At 42.9% G+C, this 25,094-nt stretch overlaps 1 protein-coding gene across 2 annotated transcripts in view; it reads left to right on the top strand.

Annotated features, from left to right (window-relative positions):
* The window catches only part of b4galnt4a (beta-1,4-N-acetyl-galactosaminyltransferase 4a), a 450,051-nt gene that overhangs the window by 265,417 nt on the left and 159,540 nt on the right, over positions 1 to 25,094 (top strand). Inside the window, exons 1-4 of one of the 2 annotated variants that reach the window (XM_036949745.2) lie at positions 6,334 to 6,644; positions 9,779 to 9,874; positions 10,000 to 10,090; positions 11,663 to 11,763. In XM_036949745.2, the coding sequence (XP_036805640.2) occupies positions 6,642 to 6,644; positions 9,779 to 9,874; positions 10,000 to 10,090; positions 11,663 to 11,763 (291 nt within the window). In that variant the 5' untranslated portion in view covers positions 6,334 to 6,641. Of the gene's footprint in view, positions 1 to 6,333; positions 6,645 to 9,778; positions 9,875 to 9,999; positions 10,091 to 11,662; positions 11,764 to 25,094 lie in introns of those variants that run through there. The other variant, XM_021564073.3, reaches the window with a different exon arrangement.

The following is a 25,094-nucleotide window of genomic DNA, read 5'->3' as shown; positions in this document are numbered from 1 at the left end:
GCTAAGGTGGGCCACCAGTATTTCCCCCTAAGATCCCGCACTGTCCTATCAATCCCCGGATGACCCGAAGAAGGTAGTGTGTGAGCCCACCGAATCAATTTACACCAAGCGGCACGTACCTAAGACCGGTCGGACACTGTGAAGGCGCAGGTTCAACCCTCAACGGAAAGGGAATCGATGGCAGCTAATAGGCCGGCGACGACGACCACCGAGCGCCGCCCGAACAGGAAGAGGCACCATCTTCGGCGGGATTCGTGACAATATAAATCCAAAGACAAATGGCACCTTATTCCCTTAATAGTGCATTACTTTTTAACAGAGTCCTATTGGCCCTGATCAAAAGTAGTGCACTATATATCTGGATGCGCTAGGCTATATCCTCCAGAACACTTGACTTTACAGTACACAGTCATCTCAGTGCCTTTAATACAGTTATATAAACCAAAGCATGACAAACAGCATGTTTAAGGAGGAGTGGTAGATTATCAATCATAGACAGTGTCATGTAAAGGGTCAAAGACGGATGGAAATGTTGACAATAAACAACATACAGGTAGTTATAGTTTATTTTGATTTATATTTGGAGACCATAGTGAGTCATGTAATGGCTGATTGGTCTTAAAGGGACATTACACTCCAAACGTGTAATTTATTAATTTATGGCATCATACTTAGTTGTTCTTCTCTCTTTGTGAAAAGTCTCCCTGCTGCAGGGAAAATATGGAAGCACTAGTTTTGTGCATTTGGATGATGACTCCCATAAGATTATTAGGCCAGTATACAATAGTACAATCTATGGAATCCATGCCAGGGTCTTCAGTAGAAATTCATAGGGAGAGGACCACTGCACTAATCTAAAATATATCACTCTAGACATGCAGCGTGGTGTCATAGATTAGACGTGACATAGTAAATGTAAATCCTGGACACTCAAATTAGTATAATATGTCATGTTTGGTGTCAAAATGTTTGGACGACACAACTACTCATTCAAGTGTTTTTCTTTATTTGTACTATTTCTACATTGTAGAATAATAGTGAAGACATCAAAACTATAAATAACAAAATGGAATCATGTAATAACCAAAATAGTGTTAAACAAATCAAAATATATTTTATGTTTGAGATTCTTCAAAGTAGCCACCCTTTGCCTTTACAGCTTTGCACACTATTGGCATTCTCTCAACGAGCTTCATGAGGTGCATTTCAATTAACAGGTGTGCCTTGTTAAAAGTTCATTTGTGGAATTCCTTATCTTCTTATTGCATTTGAGCCAATCAGTTGTGTTGTGACAAGGTAGGGGTGGTATACAGAAGATAGCCCTATTTAGTAAATGACCAAGTCCATATTATGGCAAGAACAGCTCAAATAAGCAGGTAGAAACAACAGTCCATCATTGCTTTAAGACATGAAGGTCAGTCAATCCGGAAAATTTCAAAATCATCAAGCGCTATGATGAAACTGGCTCTCATGAGAACCGCCACTGGAATGAAAGACCCAGAGTTACCTCTGCTGCAGAGGACACATTCTTTAGCGTTAACTGAAACTCAGATTGAAGCCCAAATAAATGCTACACAGATTGGTAAAAGATAATACAAAGGAAAAACCAAACATTATTTTATTTTTTGTACCATCATCTTTGTTATGCAACAGATGCAATGCCATAATATATTATTCCAGCCCAGGTGCAATTTAGTATATGTGCACATTTTTAGACTGATCCAATGAACCATTGTGTTTCTGTTCAAAATGTTGTATCAAGAATGCCTAAATGTGCCTAATTGGTTTATTAATAACGTTTCATGTTCAAAATTGTGCACTCTCCTCAAACAGTTGCATGGTATTCTTTCACTGTAATAGCTACTGTAAATTGGACAGTGCAGTTAGATTAATACGGATTTAAGCTTCCTGAGCATGGCCACGCACGCCTCCAACTCAATCATCAAGTTTGCGGACGACACAACAGTGGTAGGCTTGATTACCAACAACGACGAGACGGCCTACAGGGAGGAGGTGAGGGCCCTCGGAGTGTGGTGTCAGGAAAATAACCTCACACTCAACGTCAACAAAACTAAGGAGATGATTGTGGACTTCAGGAAACAGCAGAGGGAACAGTAGTGGAGAGGGTAGTAAGTTTTAAGTTCCTCGGCGTACACATCACAGACAAACTGAATGGATCGACCCACACAGACAGCATCGTGAAGAAGGCGCAGCAGCGCCTCTTCAACCTCAGGAGGCTGAAGAAATTTGGCTTGTCACCAAAAGCACTCACAAACTTCTACAGATGCACAATCGAGAGCATCCAGTCGGGCTGTATCACCGCCTGGTACGGCAACTGCTCCGCCCACAACCGTAAGGCTCTCCAGAGGGTAGTGAGGTCTGCACAACGCATCACCGGGGGCAAACTACCTGCCCTCCAGGACACCTACACCACCCGATGTCACAGGAAGGCCATAAAGATCATCAAGGACAACAACCAACCGAGCCACTGCCTGTTCACCCCGCTAGCGTCCAGAAGGCGAGGTCAGTACAGGTGCATCAAAGCTGGGACCGAGAGACTGAAAAACAGCTTCTATCTCAAGGCCATCAGACTGTTAAAAAGCCACCACTAACATCAACTCCAGCCACTTTAATAATGGGAATTGATGGGAATTGATGTAAATACAGTATATCACTAGCCCCTTTAAACAATGCTACTTAATATAATGTTTACATACCCTACATTATTTATCTCATATGTATACGTATATATTGTACTCTATATCATCTACTGCATCTTTATGTAATACATGTATCACTAGCCACTTTAAACTATGCCACTTTGTTTACATTCTCATCTCATATGTATATACTGTACTCGATACCATCTACTGCATCTTGCCTATGCCGCTCTGTACCATCACTCATTTGTATATCTTTATGTACATATTCTTTATCCCTTTACACCTATGTGTATAAGGTAGTAGTTTTGGAATTGTTAGCTAGATTACTCGTTGGTTATTACTGCAATGTCGGAAATAGAAGCACAAGCATTTCACTACACTCGCATTAACATCTGCTAACCATGTGTATGTGACAAATAAAATTGTATTTGATTTGACAATATCTGGTATCACTATGTCCTGGGAAATGTTATTGTTACTTACAACCTCATGCTAATCACATTAGCCTATGTTAGCTCAACCGTCCCGTGGAAGGGACACCGATCCCGAAGTTTTAACTGCACCTCAGATTGCAGCCCAAATAACAGACACATCTCAGCATCAAGAGTTCAGAGGAGACTACCTGAATCAGGCCTTCGTGGTCAAATTGCTGCAAAGAAACCACTGCTGAAGGACACCAATAAGAAGAAGAGACTTGTCTGGGCCAAGAAAGATGAGCAATGGACATTAGACGGGTGGAAATCTGTCCTTTGGTCTGATGAGTCCAAATTTGAGATTTTTGTTCCAACCGCTGTGTCTTGGTGAGACGCAGAATAGGTGAACGGATGATCTCTGTGTCGTTCCCACCGTGAAGCATGGAGCAAGGCACTTGAGCAAGGCACTTACTCCCCCACAATAACTGCTTTTGGGGTGCCCAGTGTGGCAGCCACCCACATCTCTCCAAAAACCTGTATATTTATGTATGTGTATGTACTGGAAATCGTACGTTATTGAGGTGTATCATTGTATTGAGTCACACTACTGTAATACTTTATCCACTGCCACAGGGATTGTGGTATTAGGTATACACTGATGGGCTGTTGTTGGGAACATTGCGTCTCAGTTTCTTCCTCCCAAGGGGATTTTCAATGTCAGCCGGTGCGTCGGGCTCGTCAGCTGGAGCGACGCTCAGTCATTTGTCAGTGCCAAGCCAACTGGCAAGCTGAGGCTTTCCACAATGTAAGAGCAACATTCCCAGAAAGATGTTTGTGTCCCGTAGGAGATGGGCTGCTGTATTCTGGTGCTGATAACAGAATGGAGAGGAGACGTTGGTTTTGAAAAGCTCTTATTTAACCGTTATTAATAACCTGTCTTTCGCTCTCTCTTTCACTCTCTCTCTTTCATGCTCTCTCGCTCTCTCCATCTCTCGCTCCCTCTCTACACCTGTCTTTCTTCTAGACATACAGTATATGCCGAATCCATAGGAAGAGCCTTCAAATATTCCTCTCTTTTCTCTAGATCCACACCAGGCATAGTGTGTGTGTGTTTGTGCGTGAGCTGCTGTGAGAGGAATGTAGCTCAGAGCTATATATAGGACAGATCCTGGAGGGATGACTGAAGTGAGAGAGAGAGGGAGGGAGGGATAGAAAAAGAGAGAGGGGATATAGATGGGGATATAGACAGCGGAAAAGAGAGAGATGGAAAAGACAGAGAGAGGAAAGAGAAATGGAGAGGGAGGGAGTGGAAGAGACAGAGAAAAGAGCGACAGTGGTAGAGAGATGGGGAAGCATCAGAGTATCTACGGACAGACAGAGATAAGCACACTCATCCCATCATGGTATGCGTGTGTAGCAGTATTGCTTTTGTCCCTCTCCCCACCCCGAACCAGGGACCCTCTGCACACATCAACAACAGCCACCCTCGAAGCATCGTTACCCATCACTCCACAAAAGCCGCGGCCCTTGCAGAGCAAGGGGAACAACTACTTCAAGGTCTCAGAGTGAGTGATGTCACCAATTGAAACGCACTACCGCTAACTAGCTAGCCATTTCACATCGGTTACACTCACCCCCCTTTTGACCTCCTCCTTTTCCACAGCAACCAGTGATCTGGGTCACGGCACCAATGTAGCAGTATTGCTTCCGTCCCTCTCCTCGCCCCTACCTGGGCTCGAACCAGGGACCCTCTGCACACATCAACAACAGCCACCCTCGAAGCATCGTTACCCATCATTTCACAAAAGCCACACCCTTGCAGAGCAAGGGGAACAACTACTTCAAGGTCTCAGAGCGAGTGACGTCACCAATTGAAACGCTATTTGCGCGCATCACTGCTAGCTAGCTAGCCATTTCACATCGGTTACACGTGAAAGCATAACAGAAATAGAGTCCGGATGTGTCCCAAATGGCACCCTATTACCTATGAATGCACTATGTAGGGAATATGGTGCCATTTGGGATGTAACCTCAAGGTGGGATCTGCTATAGGAATACCTCTCTCTACACATGGTACTGGAGATAGCAGACATGATGGGCTCAATATGTTACAATTTAGATTTGTCAGTAGAAAATCACATACAGTATGTGGTTCTGTGTAGCTTAGTTGGTAAGAACATGGTGCTAGCAATGACAAGCTTGTGCGTTCAATTCCCGCAAGATTAACATGTGAAAAAAATAATACACTTTTAGATAATGTGGCATAATATAATGTTATTAACAAATGTGACTTCTGAATCATGTGTCAAGTCACTCTATCCAGGAAACACTGCTGGGCTACTCAAACGCAGTTCTGAAAACCGCTTTCTGTACCACTCTATATTGACCTTGAGTAAAGAACATGTCTGTTTCCCAATAATGTATGACAGATCCTTGAGTGACTCTGATACTGGTCAAAATACATCATTATTTCTCTCTCTCCTCACATTTTTGCCTCCCTCTATTGTTTACTACTTTTAGTAAACAAGTACACAGTGTGTGACCAGAAAAGCTATACTGTAAGTATTCTATAGTGTTTTAGCATCCCAAAACGTATAACTATCTCCTTTAGCCTCCGCAGAATTGCATTGGATTTAATGTAATTGCTGTAGATAAAGTGAATAGTGGCTTATTCATGTTTTGTCATGCAGGGTAAAGAATACAGCCTAAAAAAGGATTGCTTTTAAAAAACCATTGGAAATCTATTAAAAGCTTTGCATGGTACATATTTACACTGGGACATCCTGGTATCAGCTAAATCCCTTACCTCCCTCCTCATCCTGTCCCATCGCTTTCTCTACCTCTCCTCTCCTCTCCTCTCCTCTCCTCTCCTCTCCTCTCCTCTCCTCTCCTCTCCTCTCCTCTCCTCTCCCAGCCCTGTCCAATCCCATCCTTATCCTGTCCCCCTCTCTACCACACTCTACTCTCTCTTTCCTTTCTCTCTCTCGCTCACTCGCTCATACACACACACGCACACACACACACACACACACACACACACACACACACACACACACACACACACACACACACACACACACACACACACACACACACACACACTCAGTAAAGGACTAGAGTGCAGCAGATTTGTAAACAAATCACTTATGCTTTATTCATGATTCATAATCACTGCTTGGCTGTTATCGTGCAGGGTGGCTAGAATACAGCGCCTGTACAGAAATGAGTAGGACCCCGGTCAGGCCATCCATGAGAATGCCTGTGTGACACTAATCAAACGTGACTTTTACCATCAACAGCAGCAGTCGCCATGGGCAGGAATGTGGAATCAGAAAGGGATGCTTACCCTTCCGTTTGGCCTCTCTAACCTTTCTTGTTTGTTGGTTTTGTTTGATTGTTTTCTTTTTCGCCGTGCAGAGTAGGGTTATCAAACTAGGTTTAGTTTAGCCTTGCATGGAGGGATGTCACCTTCACTGAGAGCTGGAGTAACTGCTCCCCCTGAAACATAAAGGCATTTTTTTCTGGATACAGATTAAGCCTAGTTTTACACTAATAAGCACTTTCAATGGTGAGTCCAAGTCAGTAGACTAAATATGTGTTTTGGAAACTGTTCCTATACATGAACAGTTTATAATTGCAGTTCACTTGTGATACTATCTGTAACTTGGCGAGTGTAGGCGGAAGTATTGTATTAAATCCTGGGGGCGAATTACAACGTGTAACAGAGGTTGTTCGGTGAATATCCCAAGCATCGTGAATAAACTTGTTTGAGACTTGAAGACTTACATTAGCTCCCCATATTGTACAGATAACTCTGATTTTAAAGTCCTGTGCCAACCCATCTCTGGTGAATATCAGTTGTAAATGAAACAATGTGATTATTGAAAATTCTGCCCTCCTTGATCTTCTGTCTGATGAGAGACACGGGATTTAGTGGCTGCCGTCAAAACAGAGTTAGACGGCTGTGTGTTTTAAGTGTCAGGTTTTATTAGTCGTATGAACGGGATACACATGGTATATACCGTCTAACTAAATGCTCACCGGAAAGTTCTTTCTCCACAATGCAACAACAATAAGAAATAATAAAAGATAAGACTACAAACATAAAGTAAATGGCTCAGGAGAATAGAATTTACATTTTTACATACGTAAGCATAAAACAGCAAGGCACAATTTATAGTCCAATATTTACATGTGTATTGGGGAAGGGGGATTGGGGGAGCAAGTGTTTAAATTGTGCAGTATTTAGAAATCATAATAATATTCTTCTAGCAGCGTTTGGGTGTGCGTGTGTGTGCGTGTGGGGTGTGTGTGTGGGGGGGGGTGTACAGCATGTCTGTGTGTCACAGCCATGAAATTCTGTAACTGTTTTAAATTCCCCATTTGTCACATTCTGACCTTAGTTCTTTTGTTATGTCTTTGTTTTAGTATGGTCAGGGCGTGAGTTGGGTGGGTTGTCTATGTTCTTTTTTCTATTGATTTGGGATTGCTGTGTTCGGCCTGGTATGGTTCTCAATCAGAGGCAGCTGTCAATCGTTGTCCCTGATTGAGAATCATACTTAGGGATCCTGGTTTCACTTTTGAGTTGTGGGTGTTGATTTTCCGTGTCGGGGTTTGTTTCCACACGGAACTGTTTCAGTTGTTTTTTGTCACATTGTTGTTTATTGTTTTGTTCAGTGTTCTTATTAAAAACCAAGATGAACACTTACCACGCTGCGTATTGGTCCGATCCTTGCTACTCCTCCTCAGAAGAGGAAGAGGAGAGCCTTTACACCATTGGGCTCATCGTGAAAGGAAGGAAGGACTGGGTGTATTGATACACCATCCAAAATATAATTAATAACTTCTCCATGCTCAAATGGATATCCAATATCTGCTTTTTTACCCATCTACCAATAGGGTAAAAAAAAATCTTTGTGTTTGAAATTCACTGCTCGACTGAGGGACCTTACAGATAATTGTGATCGACCGGCTCGATTCAGTTTTATGTAGCAAAATTTGTGTTTTTTACATTGGATAAAAGTAGAGACTCGGGGCTAGAAAATGGTACAGTACCAGTAAAAAGTTTGGACACACCTACTCATTCAAGGGTTTTTCTTTATTTTTACTATTTTCTACGTTGTGGAATAATAGTGAAGACATCAAAACTATGAAATAACACATATAGAGTCATGTAGTAACCAAAAAACTGTTAAATCAAAATATATTTTATAATTGAGATTCTTCAAAGTAGCCACCCTTTGCCTTGATGACCGCTTTGCACACTCTTGGCATTCTCTCAACCAGCTCCATGAGGTAGTCACCTGGAATGCATTTCAATTAACAGGTGTGCCTTGTTAAAAGTTCATTTCTATCATTGTTCCCACCCATTCAGATGATGAAAAATATTGTCCCAAAGTTCATTTTTTTGATGTTCTGTAGTTTTGGGCTGTAAACTCTTCCTAAGGCACACAGACATTCCAGTCTCTCACACTAGAGACCAGAAAGGAGTTGGGCTGCTGCCTTCTTATTTACAATGGGCGTGAGGTCATAACCCCCACCCATCAAACTCTCTATACCTCTCCCGCTCTGCGGGAAGGAGAGATATCTCTGTAGAACTGTGATCCACTGTAACCTGACCCTCACAGGCCAGTCATGACATCTGTCTGTCGTCTGTGTGTGCATACGTGCGCTCATGTTAGTGTATGTCTGTGCGTCTGTGTGAGTGTGCATGGGCGTGTGTCTCTGAATGTGTTATTTGTGTGTGTGTTTGTGCGTTAACGGATGTGTGTCTGTACATATCCAGACTGTATCATATCCGGCTGTGATTGGGAGTCCCATAGGGCGTCGCACAATTGGCCCAGTGTCGTCCGGGTTTGGCCAGGGTAGGCCGTCATTGTAAATAAGAATTTATTCGTAACTGACTTGCCTAGTTAAATAAAGGTTAAATAAAAAATAAAATAAATATGCATGCTTGTGTAGGTGCGTGTGTCCGTTTCTGCGTCTGTGTGTGTGTGTGTGTGTGTTTTGGGGTATGCTTCACCACCCCCTGCTGTTTACCCATAGGCTGCAATGTATGCGAGGGACTCAAACCAGTCACCCTTAATTTCCCTTTATGTTCTGATGACACACAAACCTTCTGAGTCTGTTATGTCTTCTGATGTGTGTGCTCCTCAGAGCGTCCTCTGTTTCCCCCCATGCAGCTGAGCTAATGCAGACAAATGTCAAACTCTGGGGCTGGTCTTTTTCTGCCGAGCTGTCTTAGACACACAATGTTCAGGCTCAGCTCTGAGTTCCTCTTATTTTGTCAGTGTCAAATGCTCTGATGCCCGTCCCTGAGGGAAATGGAGGGGATCACTATGCTAGAATCCATGGTATTATAGATTGGTAGAAATAACAGTAATGGCTCTATCATCACACCATTTGTGCTACTCAGTTGTAGTGTTTTGAGTAAGGTTAGAGTTGTTAGGTTATTAGGTCAGTTGTTATGAAGTGATGAACAGAAAGTGAACCTATGTGGCTTACTTGGTAAGAGTGCGATGCTAGCCATGCCAATGCTGCTCGTTCAGTTCCCTAAAGGATCTCACACACACACACACTGAAAACATAGGCACTCACTGTACTATAAGTCAGGATAAAAATGTCTGTTAAGTGACAGTACAGTATTGTTATTATATATTTTAATGAGTCCCTTCTCTCTGGTCTCTCTTTCTCTCTCCACAGTTCAAAGGGCAGGCCAACCTCCATGTGTTTGAGGACTGGTGTGGCTCGTCTGTAGCCCAGCTCCGAAAGAACCTGCACTTCCCTCTATATCCCCATGTGAGTATACTGTAGAGCTCTGTCTGTTTGTCCGTCCGTCTGTCTGCCTTTTCTATGTCTGTCCGTTCGTCCGCCAGACATGTTCAGGTCTTCATCTTATGGTTTGTACACGTCTATCATTCCAGACGAGAACTACGGTGAAGAAGCTGGCTGTGGCTCCAAAATGGAAGAACTACGGCCTCCGAATATTTGGTTTCATTCATCCATACAGAGATGGTGAGAAACCACTAATCATACTTTCTACTTACACCCTAGAGGTTGAGTTCCATTAGATGAAGTGCCCATGGGTGGAGTTGCCTATATGTGTCCAACCAAGTGCCCAACACTACATCAAGTGCCCTACCAACTGACTCAATTCAACTTGGGCTAAATGCCATCCACTAATGAGACCTTTGACAAGTACCCCTAGTAGAACCCTATCAGAGGTTCTCATACCCTCTCAAGGGCTATTGCAAAAAGGTTAGATGGATAACCTCCATAGTATCAGTTAAAGGGACATTTCACTCGTAAGTAAACATTGTTTCCAGACATTTTCCAATCTCTAAAGTAGTCTAATGTCAAGATGAAATCATGTCCAATGACATCAGTTGTATAAATCCAGCTATATGCCTCCATTCCAAATGAATGGAAAATATGTTTTTCCAAAAACAAGAAAGTAGACAGTGCTTATCTTTTCCATTCATTTGAGATTGAGGCGTACAGCTGGATCTACACTATCGATCTACACTATTGATGTCGTGGGACACGGTTTCATCTTGACATTACTTTACTTTCCGTTTCTGAGTGAAATGTCCCTTTAAGAGGGACCATAACCCCCATAGTATCAAACCACTGTGGTGGAATTATTGTAATCAAAAGGAGAGACTTTTAGATTTCTTCAGAACAATCAAACTTTATTATTTAATTACTGCAGTAATGGAGCTGGTCAGTAATCACCCCTGGAGGTGATCACCGAGAACTCAACCAGCTGGTTTGAGCCACAGCATTTTATAGCCAAGTCCATTCATGACAAACAACAGATGTATGCAATGGGTCACAATGTTACTAATAATTCACAGCCAACTGTATCTGCTGTAAATACTGTCCTCATTGTGTAGAAACCAGGGTCTAGCCCTGAGCCATCTCTCCCTGGTACCTTACAGTCAGTCACACAGACACTAATCATGCTATGGAATGCGGTCTTTATCACCAATCCATCGTAAATCCACTGTCAGTTTTAAATCTCCCAGAGGCCCAGTTTCAATTCACACAAACACAATAGAGTTATAATAATCCTCTATTCTGTTGCATAAAACAACCATTTGATGCAATAACAGTATTATAACATAATATTGTAATTTCTCCACCATACCACACTTATCACTCAGTCTATGTGGTTTTTGGCCATTCCTGTCTTGGCCTCTGAGCTTTAACTCCAGAGCAGAAGCATACTGTGTACTTGTGCCGCTGCTACTCCGTTGCCACACACACACACACACACACACACACACACACTCTGTCTCTTAGTGAGGTCAGCTGTATAAATATAGCTACAGAACCAGGCCCCAAATCCCCATACAGCAACTGACAAGAGTGTTATATAGAGTTATATAGAGAGTTACTGAAGGCTGGGGCCTGGCTCTAGGTGTGGACTGAGGACACTGTGTCTGTCAGTCCTGCCTCAGTAACGCACATCTTGTACACACACACACACACACACACACATACACACACACACACACACACACACACACACACACACACACACACACACACACTAACTATTTTGACTGTATTTCTATTTCCCAGGTGATTTCCAGTTTTCGGTGTCGTCAGATGATAACTCTGAGTTCTGGGTGAGTCCTGACGAGAGCCCTCTCAATGCCAGACTACTGGTCTACGTTGGACAGGTAAGGACTGCACCAAACACAAACTATTCTATTCTATTATTTTCTTTCGATTATGTTTCATTTAGTTTCTATTCACCCTTAAAGGGATAGTTTTCCAGATTAAGATTAGGGTAAAACACTGAACAATATCCCTTTAAAATATACCAGTACTATCACAGTAGTAGGGATATAGGATACTTTGCATGTCAACGTTGTGATTTATGAGGGTGGCGTGTATGGGGTTTTTATGAGAGGGGGCGTGACGGGATATAACATGTATAATATGGGTTTCTTACCATTTGTTTTTTGATTCTTTAATCTAGTTTTTTTTTATCTAGTGATCAAGGCACATATGTGTGTGTATGTATGTGTATGTACACTGATTGTATAAAACATTATGAATGACAGACTGGCCAGGAGAATCCAGGTGAAAGCGACGATCCCTTATTGATGTCACTTGTTAAATCCACTTCAATCAGTGTAGATGAAGGGGAGGAGACAGGTTAAAGAAGGCTTTTAAAGCATTAATACAATTGAGGCATGGATTGTGTATGTGTGCCTTTCAGAAGGTGAATGAGCAAGACAAAAGATGTAAGTGCCTTTGAACGGGGTATGGTCATTACTTAATTTGAGCCAGATAATGTCAGAACAGGGTCCGGTACCTCTCAGTTTTGGACAGTTTCGTTCCGGAACACATTTGCCAGGATCTGGTACATCTTGTGACATGAAACATTATTTTTCACTGTTAGTATTTTTTGTTGTTGTAAACATTTGAATAAAAGCAATCACAGTTAATTCAAGTTGACTCCTCTGTAATTCTCCTGGCTGCCAACTCAAAAACATAATGTAAAAAAAACAGTGCCTGATATTCTAAGAACTTGATTTGTGTTGGGCTGGCCCGGGTTCATGGTTTGCACAACATTGTAGTCTTATATTGATAATGGTGCCGGAGGGGATGGCTGCTATTTAACGGGCTCCTAACCAACTGTGCTATTTTGTTTATTTTTCGCATTGTTTGTAACTTATTTTGTACATAATGTTGCATCTACCATCTCTTATGACTGAAAAGAGTTTCTGAACATCAGAACAGCGATTACTCACCTCAAACTCGACGAAGATTTTTGAATGAGTTCGACACGAAGGTTATACTGCTTTGACGAGTCCAGGTCCAAATCCCTGTCATACGTGTGAAGAAAAGACAGAGAAAAGGTGGATGAGGGTGGAGTGCCATGTGAGAATTTGTGGGCAAATAGGTAAACCACCACTACCCTCCATATTATTGGCAAACATTAATTGGAAAATAAACGGGACGATTTACGATTAAGACTACCCTACCAACGGGCCATTAAAAACTGTACTATCTTATGTTTCACCGAGACGTGGCCAAACGACAACAAGGATAATATAGAGCTGGCTGGGTTTTCCTGCCGATGCAGGACAGAGACAGAGACAGGACAGGACAGAGCAGCTACGTCTGGTAAGACGAGGGGCGGGGGTGTGTGTCTAACAGTCAATAACTGCTGGTGCGCGATGTCTAGAATTAAAGAAGTCTCGAGTTAATGCTCGCCTGAGGTCGAATAACTCATGATAAGCTGTAGACCATACTATCTAAGAGAGAGTTCTCATCTATATTATTTGTAGCCGTTAACTGTTCACCACAAACCGATGCTGGCACTAAGACCGCACTCAACGAGCTGTATAAGGCCATGTGCAAACAAAAAAATGCTCATCCACAAGCGCCGCTCCTAGTGGACGTGGGCCTTTAATGCAGGCAAACTTAAATCCATTTTTACCTCATTTCTACCAGCATGTCACATGTGCAACCAGAGGGAAAAAAAACTCTAGACCACCTCTAGACCACCTCTCCCTCGCCCTCCATTTGGCAAATCTGACCACGATTATATCCTCCTGATTCTTGCTTATAACAAAAACTAAAGCAAATGACTTGCCAGTGACTTGCTCAAGTACTTCCGGCGCCGACAGAGATGGCCGCCTCGCTTCGCGTTCCTAGGAAACGATGCAGTTTTTTGTTTTTTTACGTGTTATTTCTTACATTGGTACCCCAGGTCATCTTAGGTTTCATTACATACAGTCGAGAAGAACTACTGAATATAAGAGCAGCGTCAACTCACCATCAGTACGACCAAGAATATGACTTTCGCAAAGCGGATCCTGTGTTCTGCCTTTCACCCAGGACAACGGAATGGATCCCAGCCGGCGACCCAAAAAAACGACTTCGTAAAAGGGGGAAACGAAGCGGTCTTCTGGTCAGGCTCCGGAGACGGGAGACTCCGGAGACATCGCGCGCCACTCCCTAGCATTCTACTCGCCAATGTCCAGTCTCTTGACAACAAGGTTGATGAAATCCGAGCAAGGGTAGCATTCCAGAGGGACATCAGAGACTGTAACGTTCTTTGCTTCACGGAAACATGGCTCACTGGAGAGACGCTATCGGAGTCGGTGCAGCCAGCTGGTTTCTCCACGCATCGCGCCAACAGAAACAAACATCTTTCTGGTAAGAAGAGGGGCGGGGGCGTATGCTTTATGGTTAACGAGACGTGGTGTGGCCACAACAACATACAGGAACTCAAGTCCTTCTGTTCACCTGATTTAGAATTCCTCACAATCAAATGTCGACCGCATTATCTACCAAGGGAATTCTCTTCAATTATAATCACAGCCGTATATATTCCCCCCAAGCAGACACATGGATGGCTCTGAACGAACTTTATTTGACTCTTTGCAAACTGGAATCCATATATCCTGTGGCTGCATTCATTGTAGCTGGGGATTTTAACAAGGCCAATCTGAAAACAAGACTCCCTAAATTGTATCAGCATTTCGATTGCGCAACCAGGGCTGGAAAAACCTTGGATCATTGCTATTCTAACTTCCGCGACGCATATAAGGCCCTGCCCCGCTCTCCTTTCGGAAAAACTGACCACGACTCCATTTTGTTGATCCCTGCCTACAGACAGAAACTAAAACAAGAAGCTCCCACGCTGAGGTCTGTTCAACGCTGGTCCGACCAATCTGATTCCACACTCCAAGACTGCTTCCATCACGTGGACTGGGATATGTTTCGTATTGCATCAAACAACAACATTGAGTTCGAGTTCATTAGAACGTGCGTTGAAGATGTCATTCCCATAGCAACGATTAAAACATTCCCAAACCAGAAACCGTGGATTGATGGCAGCATTCGTGTGAAACTGAAAGCGCGAACCAATGCTTTTAATCAGGACAAGGTGACCGGAAACATGACCAAATACAAACAGTGCAGCTATTCCCTCCGCAAGGCAATCAAACAAGCTAAGCGTCAGTATAGAGACAAAGTAGAATCTCAATTCAACGGCTCAGACACAAGAGGTATGTGGCAGGGTCTACAGTCAATCACGGATTACAAAAAGAAAACCAGCCCCGTCAAGGACCAGGATGTCTTGCTCCCAGGCAGACTAAATAACTTTTTTGCCCGCTTTAAGGACAATACAGTGCCACTGACACGGCCTGCAACCAAAACATGCGGACTCTCCTTCACTGCAGCCGAGGTGAGTAAAACATTTAAACGTGTCAACCCTCGCAAGGCTGCAGGCCCAGACGGCATCCCCAGCCGCGCCCTCAGAGCATGCGCAGACCAGCTGGCTGGTGTGTTTACGGACATATTCAATCAATCCCTATCCCAGTCTGTTGTTCCCACATGCTTCAAGAGGGCCACCATTGTTCCTGTTCCCAAGAAAGCTAAGGTAACTGAGCTAAACGACTACCGCCCCGTAGCACTCACTTCCGTCATCATGAAGTGCTTTGAGAGACTAGTCAAGGACCATATCACCTCCACCCTACCTGACACCCTAGACCCACTCCAATTTGCTTACCGCCCAAATAGGTCCACAGACGACGCAATCTCAACCACACTGCACACTGCCCTAACCCATCTGGACAAGAGGAATACCTATGTGAGAATGCTGTTCATCGACTACAGCTCGGCATTTAACACCATAGTGCCCTCCAAGCTCGTCATCAAGCTCGAGACCCTGGGTCTCGACCCCGCCCTGTGCAACTGGGTACTGGACTTCTTGACGGGCCGCTCCGAGGTGGTGAGGGTAGGCAACAACATCTCCACCCCGCTGATCCTCAATACTGGGGCCCCACAAGGGTGCGTTCTGAGCCCTCTCCTGTACTCCCTGTTCACCCACGACTGTGTGGCCACGCACGCCTCCAACTCAATCTTTAAGTTTGCAGACGACACAACAGTGGTAGGCTTGATTACCAACAACGACGAGACGGCCAACAGGGAGGAGGTGAGGGCCCTCGGAGTGTGGTGTCAGGAAAATAACCTAACACTCAACGTCAACAAAACTAAGGAGATGATTGTGGACTTCAGGAAACAGCACAGGGAACACCCCCCTATCCACATCGATGGAACAGTAGTGGAGAGGGTAGTAAGTTTTAAGTTCCTCGGCGTACACATCACAGACAAACTGAATTGGTCCACCCACACAGACAGCATCGTGAAGAAGGTGCAGCAGCGCCTCTTCAACCTCAGGAGGCTGAAGAAATGTGGCTTGTCACCAAAAGCACTCACAAACTTCTACAGATGCACAATCGAGAGCATCCTGTCGGGCTGTATCACCGCCTGGTACGGCAACTGCTCCGCCCACAACCGTAAGGCTCTCCAGAGGGTAGTGAGGTCTGCACAATGCATCACCGGGGGCAAACTACCTGCCCTCCAGGACACCTACACCACCCGATGTCACAGGAAGGCCATAAAGATCATAAAGGACAACAACCACCCGAGCCACTGCCTGTTCACCCCGCTATCATCCAGAAGGCGAGGTCAGTACAGGTGCATCAAAGCTGGGGCCGAGAGACTGAAAAACAGCTTCTATCTCAAGGCCATCAGACTGTTAAACAGCCACCACTAACATTGAGTGGCTGCTGCCAACACGCTGACTCAACTCCAGCCACTTTAATAATGGGAATTGATGGGAAATGATGTAAAATATATCACTAGCCCCTTTAAACAATGCTACCTAATATAATGTTTACATACCCTACATTATTCATCTCATATGTATATGTATATACTGTACTCTATATCATCTACTGCATCTTTATGTAATACATGTATCACTAGCCATTTTAACTATGCCACTTTGTTTACATTCTCATCTCATATGTATATACTGTACTCAATACCATCTACTGTATCTTGCCTATGCCGCTCTGTACCATCACTCATTCATATATCTTTGTGTACATATTCTTTATCCCTTTACACTTGTGTGTATAAGGTAGTAGTTTTGGAATTGTTAGCTAGATTACTCGTTGGTTATTACTGCATTGTCGGAACTAGAAGCACAAGCATTTCGCTACACTCGCATTAACATCTGCTAACCATGTGTATGTGACAAATACAATTTGATTTGATTTAATTTGAAGTACCAGTGACTTGCTCAATACGGAAGTGGTCAGATGACGCGGATGTTATGCTACAGGACTGTTTTGCTAGCACAGACTGGAATACCTTTTGGGATTCATCCAATGGCATTAAGGAGTATACCACCTCAGTAACCGTCTTCATCAGTAAGTGCATCGACGACGTTGTCCCCACAGTGACCGTACGTACATATCCCAACCAGAAGCCAGAAGGCAACATCCACAATGAGCTAAAGGCTAGAGAGTCCCGCTTTCAAGTCCAGACGCTTATAAGAAATCCCACCATTCCCTCAGACGAACCATCAAACAGGCAAAGTGTTAATACAGGAATAAGATTGAATCCTACTACACCGGCTCTGATGCTCATCGGAGGTGGCAGTGCTTGCAAACTATTAAGGACTACAACAGGAAACCCAGCCGCGAGCTGCCCAGTGACGGGAGCCTACCGAACGAGCTAATAGCATTTTATGTTCGCATCAAGGCAAACAACACTGAAGCATGCATGAGAGCACCAGCTCTTCTGGATGACTGTGTGATCACTCTCTCCGTTGCCGATGTGAGCAAGATCTTTAAACAGGTCAACATTCACAAAGCCGCAGGGCCAGAAGGATTACCAGAACGTGTACTCAAAGCATGCACGGACCAACTGGCAACTGTCATCGCTGACATTTTCATACTTTCCCGGAACGAGTCTGTAATTCCTACATGTTTCAAACAGACCAACATAGTCCCTGTGCCTAAGAAAGCAAAAGTAACATGCCTACATGATTAGCGCCCTGTAGCACTCATGTCGGTAGCCATGAAGTGCTTTAAATTGGCTCACATCAACACCACCATGCCGGAAACCCTAGACTCACTCCAATTCGCATACCACAGATCCAAAAATGACACAATCTAAATTGCACACCACACTGACCTTTCCTACCTGGACAAAAGGAACACCTATGTGAGAAAGCTGTTCATTGACTACAGCTCAGTGTTCAACACTATAGTGCCCACAAAGCTCATCAGTAAGCTAAGGACCCTGGGACTAAACACCTCCCTCTGCTACTGGATCCTGGACTTCCTAACAGGCCGCCCCCCAGGTGGTAAGAGTAGGCAACAACACATCTGCCACACTGATCCTCAAAACTGGGGCCCCTCAGGGGTGCATGCTTAGTCCACTCCTGTACTCCCTGTTCACCCACAACTGCATGTCCAAGCACAACTCCAACACCATCATTAAGTTTACTGACGACACAACAGTGTTAGGCCTGATCACTGACAATGATGAGACAGCCTATAGGGAGGAGGTCAGAGAACTGGCAGTGTGGTGCCAGGACAAAAACCTCTCCCTCAGTGTGAGCAAGACAAAGGAGCTGATCATGGACTATAGGAAAAGGAGGGCTGAAACAGGCTCCCATTAACATCGACGGGGCTGTAGTGGAGCAGGTTCAGAGTTTCAAGTTCCTTGATGTCCCCATCACCAACAAACTATAATGGTCCAAACACACCAAGACAGTTGTGAAGAGGGCACGACACCACCTTTTCCTCCTCAGGAGACTAACATTTTTTGGCATGGGTTCCCAGATTCTCAAAAAATTCTATAGCTGCATCCTGACCGGTTACATCACTGCCTGGTATGGTAACTGCTCGGCATCTGACCGTAAGGCACTACAGCGGGTAGTGTGTATGGCCCAGTCCATCACTGGTGCCAAGTTTCCTGCCATCCAAAACCTATAAACTAGGCGATGTCAAAGGAAGGCCCAAAAAATTGTCAAAGACTCCAGTCTCCCAAGTCATAGACTGTTCTCTCTGCTACCGCAAGGCAAGTGGTATCGGAGCATCAAGTCTAGGTCCAAAAGACTCCTTAACAGCTTCTACCCCCAAGCCATAAGACTGCTGAACAATTAATCAAATGTCCACCCGGACTATTTACATTTATATAGACCAATGCGTGGCCATTGATGTGGTGAAAGAGAGAAGCCACCTGCATTTCTCACAGAACTAGAATGAGATTCACTTTAAGTGATCTTTCTCCATATCCCTGCTCTGAGCATGAAACTCCCATCTTTCCAGCATTGTACTTAATAATTTATTACCTTATAGAATCATAGTCGTGGGAAGGGTGCTGGAGGTGCCGCAACACCCCTGATAAATTGAAATACATTTGCCAAAGTTATAGAATTACTGCTGTCATCCAAAACAGGCCTTTCACGATATTTCAAATACAATTGCGGGAAAACACAGATCATGCTGAAAAGAGAATAATAATCTGTCTGTGGGCTACCAAGTTATCAACTTCAAAATAGACCTTTTGAGCTAACATCATTGTTTTACAAAGTAAGAGAGAGATAAGCTTTTGTCACGAGCGCATTGGCCATGGCTGGTGAGTTGCCTGCGCCTCATTGGGTGAGTCAGTGAAACTCGAAAGCTTTTTTAGGACTATAATTTCCTCCTCATATTGTACAATATGTGGGTCTCCACACACCTAGGTCTAGGCTATTGATGGATTCAAAACAGTGTCGTTTTTATTGATCTCAGATTTTCAGTATAGCCTGTCATTTCGATCATTTGTAAGCTATTAATAAATATTCTGCTGAAGTCTCCAGTCATCTAAAATTATGTAGAAGGAAAACGTTTTTCCGGACCATAGGCTATTAAACATTTTCCCCATGTGTGCAATTAATGGAAGTGCCTCTCTCTACTTTACTGTTCTATGCCAGTACGCAAAAGCGATGATAATGCATGAAATGCTTTATTATAAGGGATTTTTCTTTCATGTGTTCCGGTACCTCTGAGCCCCCCAGGTCACCCACCTCTCTGGCTTTTTGTTCTGTATTTTTCCACCTCCCAATTGACAATTAAGCACAGGGTATGGTAGTACGTGCCAGGCACACCAGTTTGTGTTAAGAACTGCAACGCTGCTGGGTTTCTGAAGTGCAACAGTTTTCCATGGTCAACTCCTTCACAACCCCTGAGTCTCCTAGAGATGAAGCTTAAGGGCTAAGTGCCATAAACAAAGTTAACTTCCCACACTGATTGAGAACCATACCCGGCCAAAACATAGAAATACAAAATCATAGAATGCCCACCCCAAATCACACCCTGACCAAACCAAATAGAGGCATAAAAATGCTCTCTAAGGTCAGGGCGTGACAGTACTTTGGTGCGAAACGTGCAAATCAATCCCAGAACAACAGCAAAGGACCTTGTGAAGATGCTGGAGGAAACAGGTACAAAAGTATCTATATCCACAGTAAAATGTGTCCTACAGTGCCTTACGAAAGTATTCGGCCCCCTTGAACTTTGTGACCTTTTGCCACATTTCAGGCTTCAAACATAAAGATATACAACTGCATTTTTTTGTGAAGAATCAACAACAAGTGGGACACAATCATGAAGTGGAACAACATTTATTGGATATTTCAAACTTTTTTAACAAATCAAAAACTGAAAAATTGGGCGTGCAAAATTATTCAGCCCCTTTACTTTCAGTGCAGCAAACTCTCTCCAGAAGTTCAGTGAGGATCTCTGAATGATCCAATGTTGACCTAAATGACTAATGATAATAAATACAATCCACCTGTGTGTAATCAAGTCTCCGTATAAATGCACCTGCACTGTGATAGTCTCAGAGGTCCGTTAAAAGTGCAGAGAGCATCATGAAGAACAAGGAACACACCAGGCAGGTCCGAGATACTGTTGTGAAGAAGTTTAAAGCCGGATTTGGATACAAAAGGATTTCCCAAGCTTTAAACATCCCAAGGAGCACTGTGCAAGCGATAATATTGAAATGGAAGGAGTATCAGACCACTGTAAATCTACCAAGACCTGGCCGTCCCTCTAAACTTTCAGCTCATACAAGGAGAAGACTGATCAGAGATGCAGCCAAGAGGCCCATGATCACTCTGGATGAACTGCAGAGATCTACAGCTGAGGTGGGAGACTCTGTCCATAGGACAACAATCAGTCGTATATTGCACAAATCTGGCCTTTATGGAAGAGTGGCAAGAAGAAAGCCATTTCTTAAAGATATCCATAAAAAGTGTCGTTTAAAGTTTGCCACAAGCCACCTGGGAGACACACCAAACATGTGGAAGAAGGTGCTCTGGTCAGATGAAACCAAAATTGAACTTTTTGGCAACAATGCAAAACGTTATGTTTGGCGTAAAAGCAACACAGCTCATCACACTGAACACACCATGCCCACTGTCAAACATGGTGGTGGCAGCATCATGGTTTGGGCCTGCTTTTCCTCAGCAGGGACAGGGAAGATGGTTAAAATTGATGGGAAGATGGATGGAGCCAAATACAGGACCATTCTTTAAGAAAACCTGATGAGGTCTGCAAAAGACCTGAGACTAGGACAGAGATTTGTCTTCCAACAAGACAATGATCCAAAACATAAAGCAAAATCTACAATGGAATGGTTCAAAAATAAACATATCCAGGTGTTAGAATGGCCAAAGTCAAAGTCCAGACCTGAATCCAATCGAGAATCTGTGGAAAGAACTGAAAACTGCTGTTCACAAATGCTCTCCATCCAACCTCACTGAGCTCGAGTTGTTTTGCAAGGAGGAATGGGAAAAAATGTCAGTCTCTCGATGTGCAAAACTGATAGAGACATACCCCAAGCGACTTACAGCTGTAATCGCAGCAAAAGGAGGCGCTACAAAGTATTAACTTAAGGGGGCTGAAGAATTTTGCACGCCCAATTTTTCAGTTTTTGATTTGTTAAAAAAGTTTGAAATATCCAATAAATGTCGTTCTACTTCATGATTGTGTCCCACTTGTTGTTGATTCTTCACAAAAAAATACAGTTTTATATCTTTATGTTTGAAGCCTGAAATGTGGCAAAAAGGTCGCAAAGTTCAAGGGGGCCGAATACTTTCGCAAGGCACTGTATATCGACATAACCTGATGACCTCCTATACCGCCATAAAAAAGCCAGACTACGGTTTGAAACTGCACATGGGGACAAAGATCGTACTTTTTGGAGAAGTGTCCTCTGGTCTGATGAAACAAAAATAGAACTGTTTGGCCATAATGACCATCGTTATGATAGGAAATAGGAGGAGGCTTGCAAGCCAAAGAACACCATCCCAACCGTGAAGCACGGGAGTGGCAGCATCATGTTGTGGGGGTGCTTTGCTGCAGGAGAGACTGGTGCACTTCAGAAAATAGTTGGCATCATAAGGCAGGAAAATTATGTGGGTATACTGAAGCAACATCTCAAGACATCAGTCAGGAAGTTAAAGCTTGGTCGCAAATGGGTCTTCCAAATGGACAATGACCCCAAGCATACTTCCAAGTTGTGTCAAAATGGCTTAAGGACAATAAAGTCAAAGTATTGGAGTGGCCATCACAAAACCCTGACCTCTATCCTATAGAAAAGTTGTGGGCAGAACTGAAAAAGCGTGTGAGAGCAAGGAGGCCTACAAAACTGACTCAGTTACACCACCTCTGTCAGGAGGAATGGGCCAAAATTCACCCAACTTATTGTGGGAAGCTCATGGAAGGCTACCCAAAATGTTTGACCCAAGTTAAAATTTTTGAAGGCAATGCTACCAAATACTAATTGAGTGTATGTAAACTTCTGGCCCACTGGGAATGTGATGAAAGAAATAAAAGCTGAAATAAATAATTCTCTCTACTATTATTCAGAAATGTCACATTCTTAAAATAAAGTGGTGGTCCTAACTGACCTAAGACAGGGAATTTTTACTTGGATTAAATGTCAGGAATTGTGAAAACCTGAGTTTAAATGTATTTGGCTAAGGTGTATGTAAATTTCCGACTTCAACTGTATGTGAATAATTCATGAATACGTGCAATAAGCAGTTAACAAATGTAAATTAGGGTAGTGTACTTACAGGTTCTTTGCAACATTGAAAATATTATTGGACAAGTATTTGTTGATAATTTAAGATCTCTTACACATATGAATACTGTATGTAATATGTCAAATATTAGTAGACTAAATGTGGGTAACACTTTATTTGGATAGTCTCTAGATGCCACAGACTATCTGTAACATTTCAACTAACTACATTCTTTTTTTAACTGCATAGTGTACAGACTCTATAAACAGGGTCCTTATAGGATCACAATTGCTTTGCAGCATGTTCAGGATTTCTTTCAGCGAGTCAGGATACCATTTGAATAAACTAGATATCCTAAATAGTGTTGTGTTTGCATTGGCTAAAATAGGCTATACAACACTAACTCGGCCAGCCAGGAGTACTTGTAGGTTTCCTTCAGGATAGAGGTTTTCTCCGAGCAGGGGGAACATCAAATAGAAAAAAATGCCATAAATCCAACACAGTTCTACACAATACAGTGTGTACAGGGCAACGTCCATGAATGTATGGTGACGTTAGCCATTATTAAGGAAGCATCAAACTGGTTATGCCATTGAATAATCCACATTGAACATGACAAAATACTCATTTCTAATGTGTTCTTTGGTGATTTGATTTGTTGTTTATATCGCTTCTAAAACTGGACATGGAATGGAATGTATTTGATAGAAGAATCTCTCCGGCTTGTGCATGCTAGGCTAAATAGAAAACAAGATAACCAACTTTGGCTCAAAATGTGATTACTTCCTGTAGCTTAGAACATCACAATTTTCCTTTGACTTCTACATTAATCTTCCATCCGCACGGGATAATTACAGGAAGTCGCTGGTTGAGTCTCTTGGTAGACTAGCGTCTCTGATTCAAGTTTCTCCGGTGATAAAGTTATCCATTTTCCATGACAGAAAGATATGTGATGAACAGAGTTGAAAGGATTCTAAATACTACGCCAGACGTATAGTGTTCTATAATATACAATCTGAATGTTTTGTTTCCCTTATAATGTGTCTTATGATACCGCTCCACCCCTTTGTTTAGGCTAAGCCAATGACAGTATATATGAAAGCTACTGGCTACAATGGCGTTCTATGAAACCTGAACGCTCGTCACGCTATGTAACTAACATTATAACAATAACTACACATTCTAGCTATAACAATAATACCAATAATCAATACAAATACTTAATGTTTCTACTTACAAGTAATGTCCAGCAGCAATAAGGCCATCTCTTGCCTGCTCGAATGTGTCTGCCACCAAAGCAAGTCCATGTGCTGAACAACAGCTAGCCATGTTGAGGTCCAAGCATGGACAGCGCTGGCTTTGTATATGTGACTCAAATACTATCAGGATAGACTGAAGGTGATGCTGTTAAATGACAAAGACTTATCCAATTGTTTACCAGATCGATACAAAAGTGCAGTGGGCTAGTAGGTCATGTGCTCCTTGCATACAAGCTGTGTACAACACTGTGTTTTCTGAGAGGCACACGCTAATTCACTACAAAGAGAGGGCCACGCATACATGCTATAGTGATACTTCAACCGAATAGGACAAGTTATACATCTTGGGAAAGCTGAAAGACTAAACCAAATGTGCATAGGTGCTGTGCAAAATATTTGTGCATCTTTTCCAGAAATCAATTTCTGTGTAGCCAAAACATCAACACATTAGCATTAGCCATTTTGCACTATGCGAATGAGGACATATTTTCTAGTACATCTGAAATGATTATCATATCAAATGTTATTTGGCACATGCGCCGAATACAGTGAAATGCTTACTTACAAGCCCTTAACCAACAATACAGTTTTAAGAAAAAATAAGTGTTCAAGTTTTTACTAAATAAACTGAAGAAACAATAAATACAAATAAAAATGAAAAAAATAAGAAAATAGAAAAATAACAAATAATAACAAATAATAATAACAACAATAAAATAACAGTAATGAGGCTATATACAGGGGGTACCGGTACAAATTCAATGTGTGGGGGCATCGGTTAGTCCAGGTAATGGAGGTAATTGTCAAAGGAATTTAATAATTCCTATATGTGTTCATTAACCAATTCAATTAA

The sequence above is a fragment of the Oncorhynchus mykiss genome, chromosome 2, assembly GCF_057628025.1.
Source record: "Oncorhynchus mykiss isolate SJ-2025 chromosome 2, ASM5762802v1, whole genome shotgun sequence".
NCBI lineage: Eukaryota > Metazoa > Chordata > Actinopteri > Salmoniformes > Salmonidae > Oncorhynchus > Oncorhynchus mykiss.
This window is presented reverse-complemented; position numbering and strand designations above follow the sequence as displayed.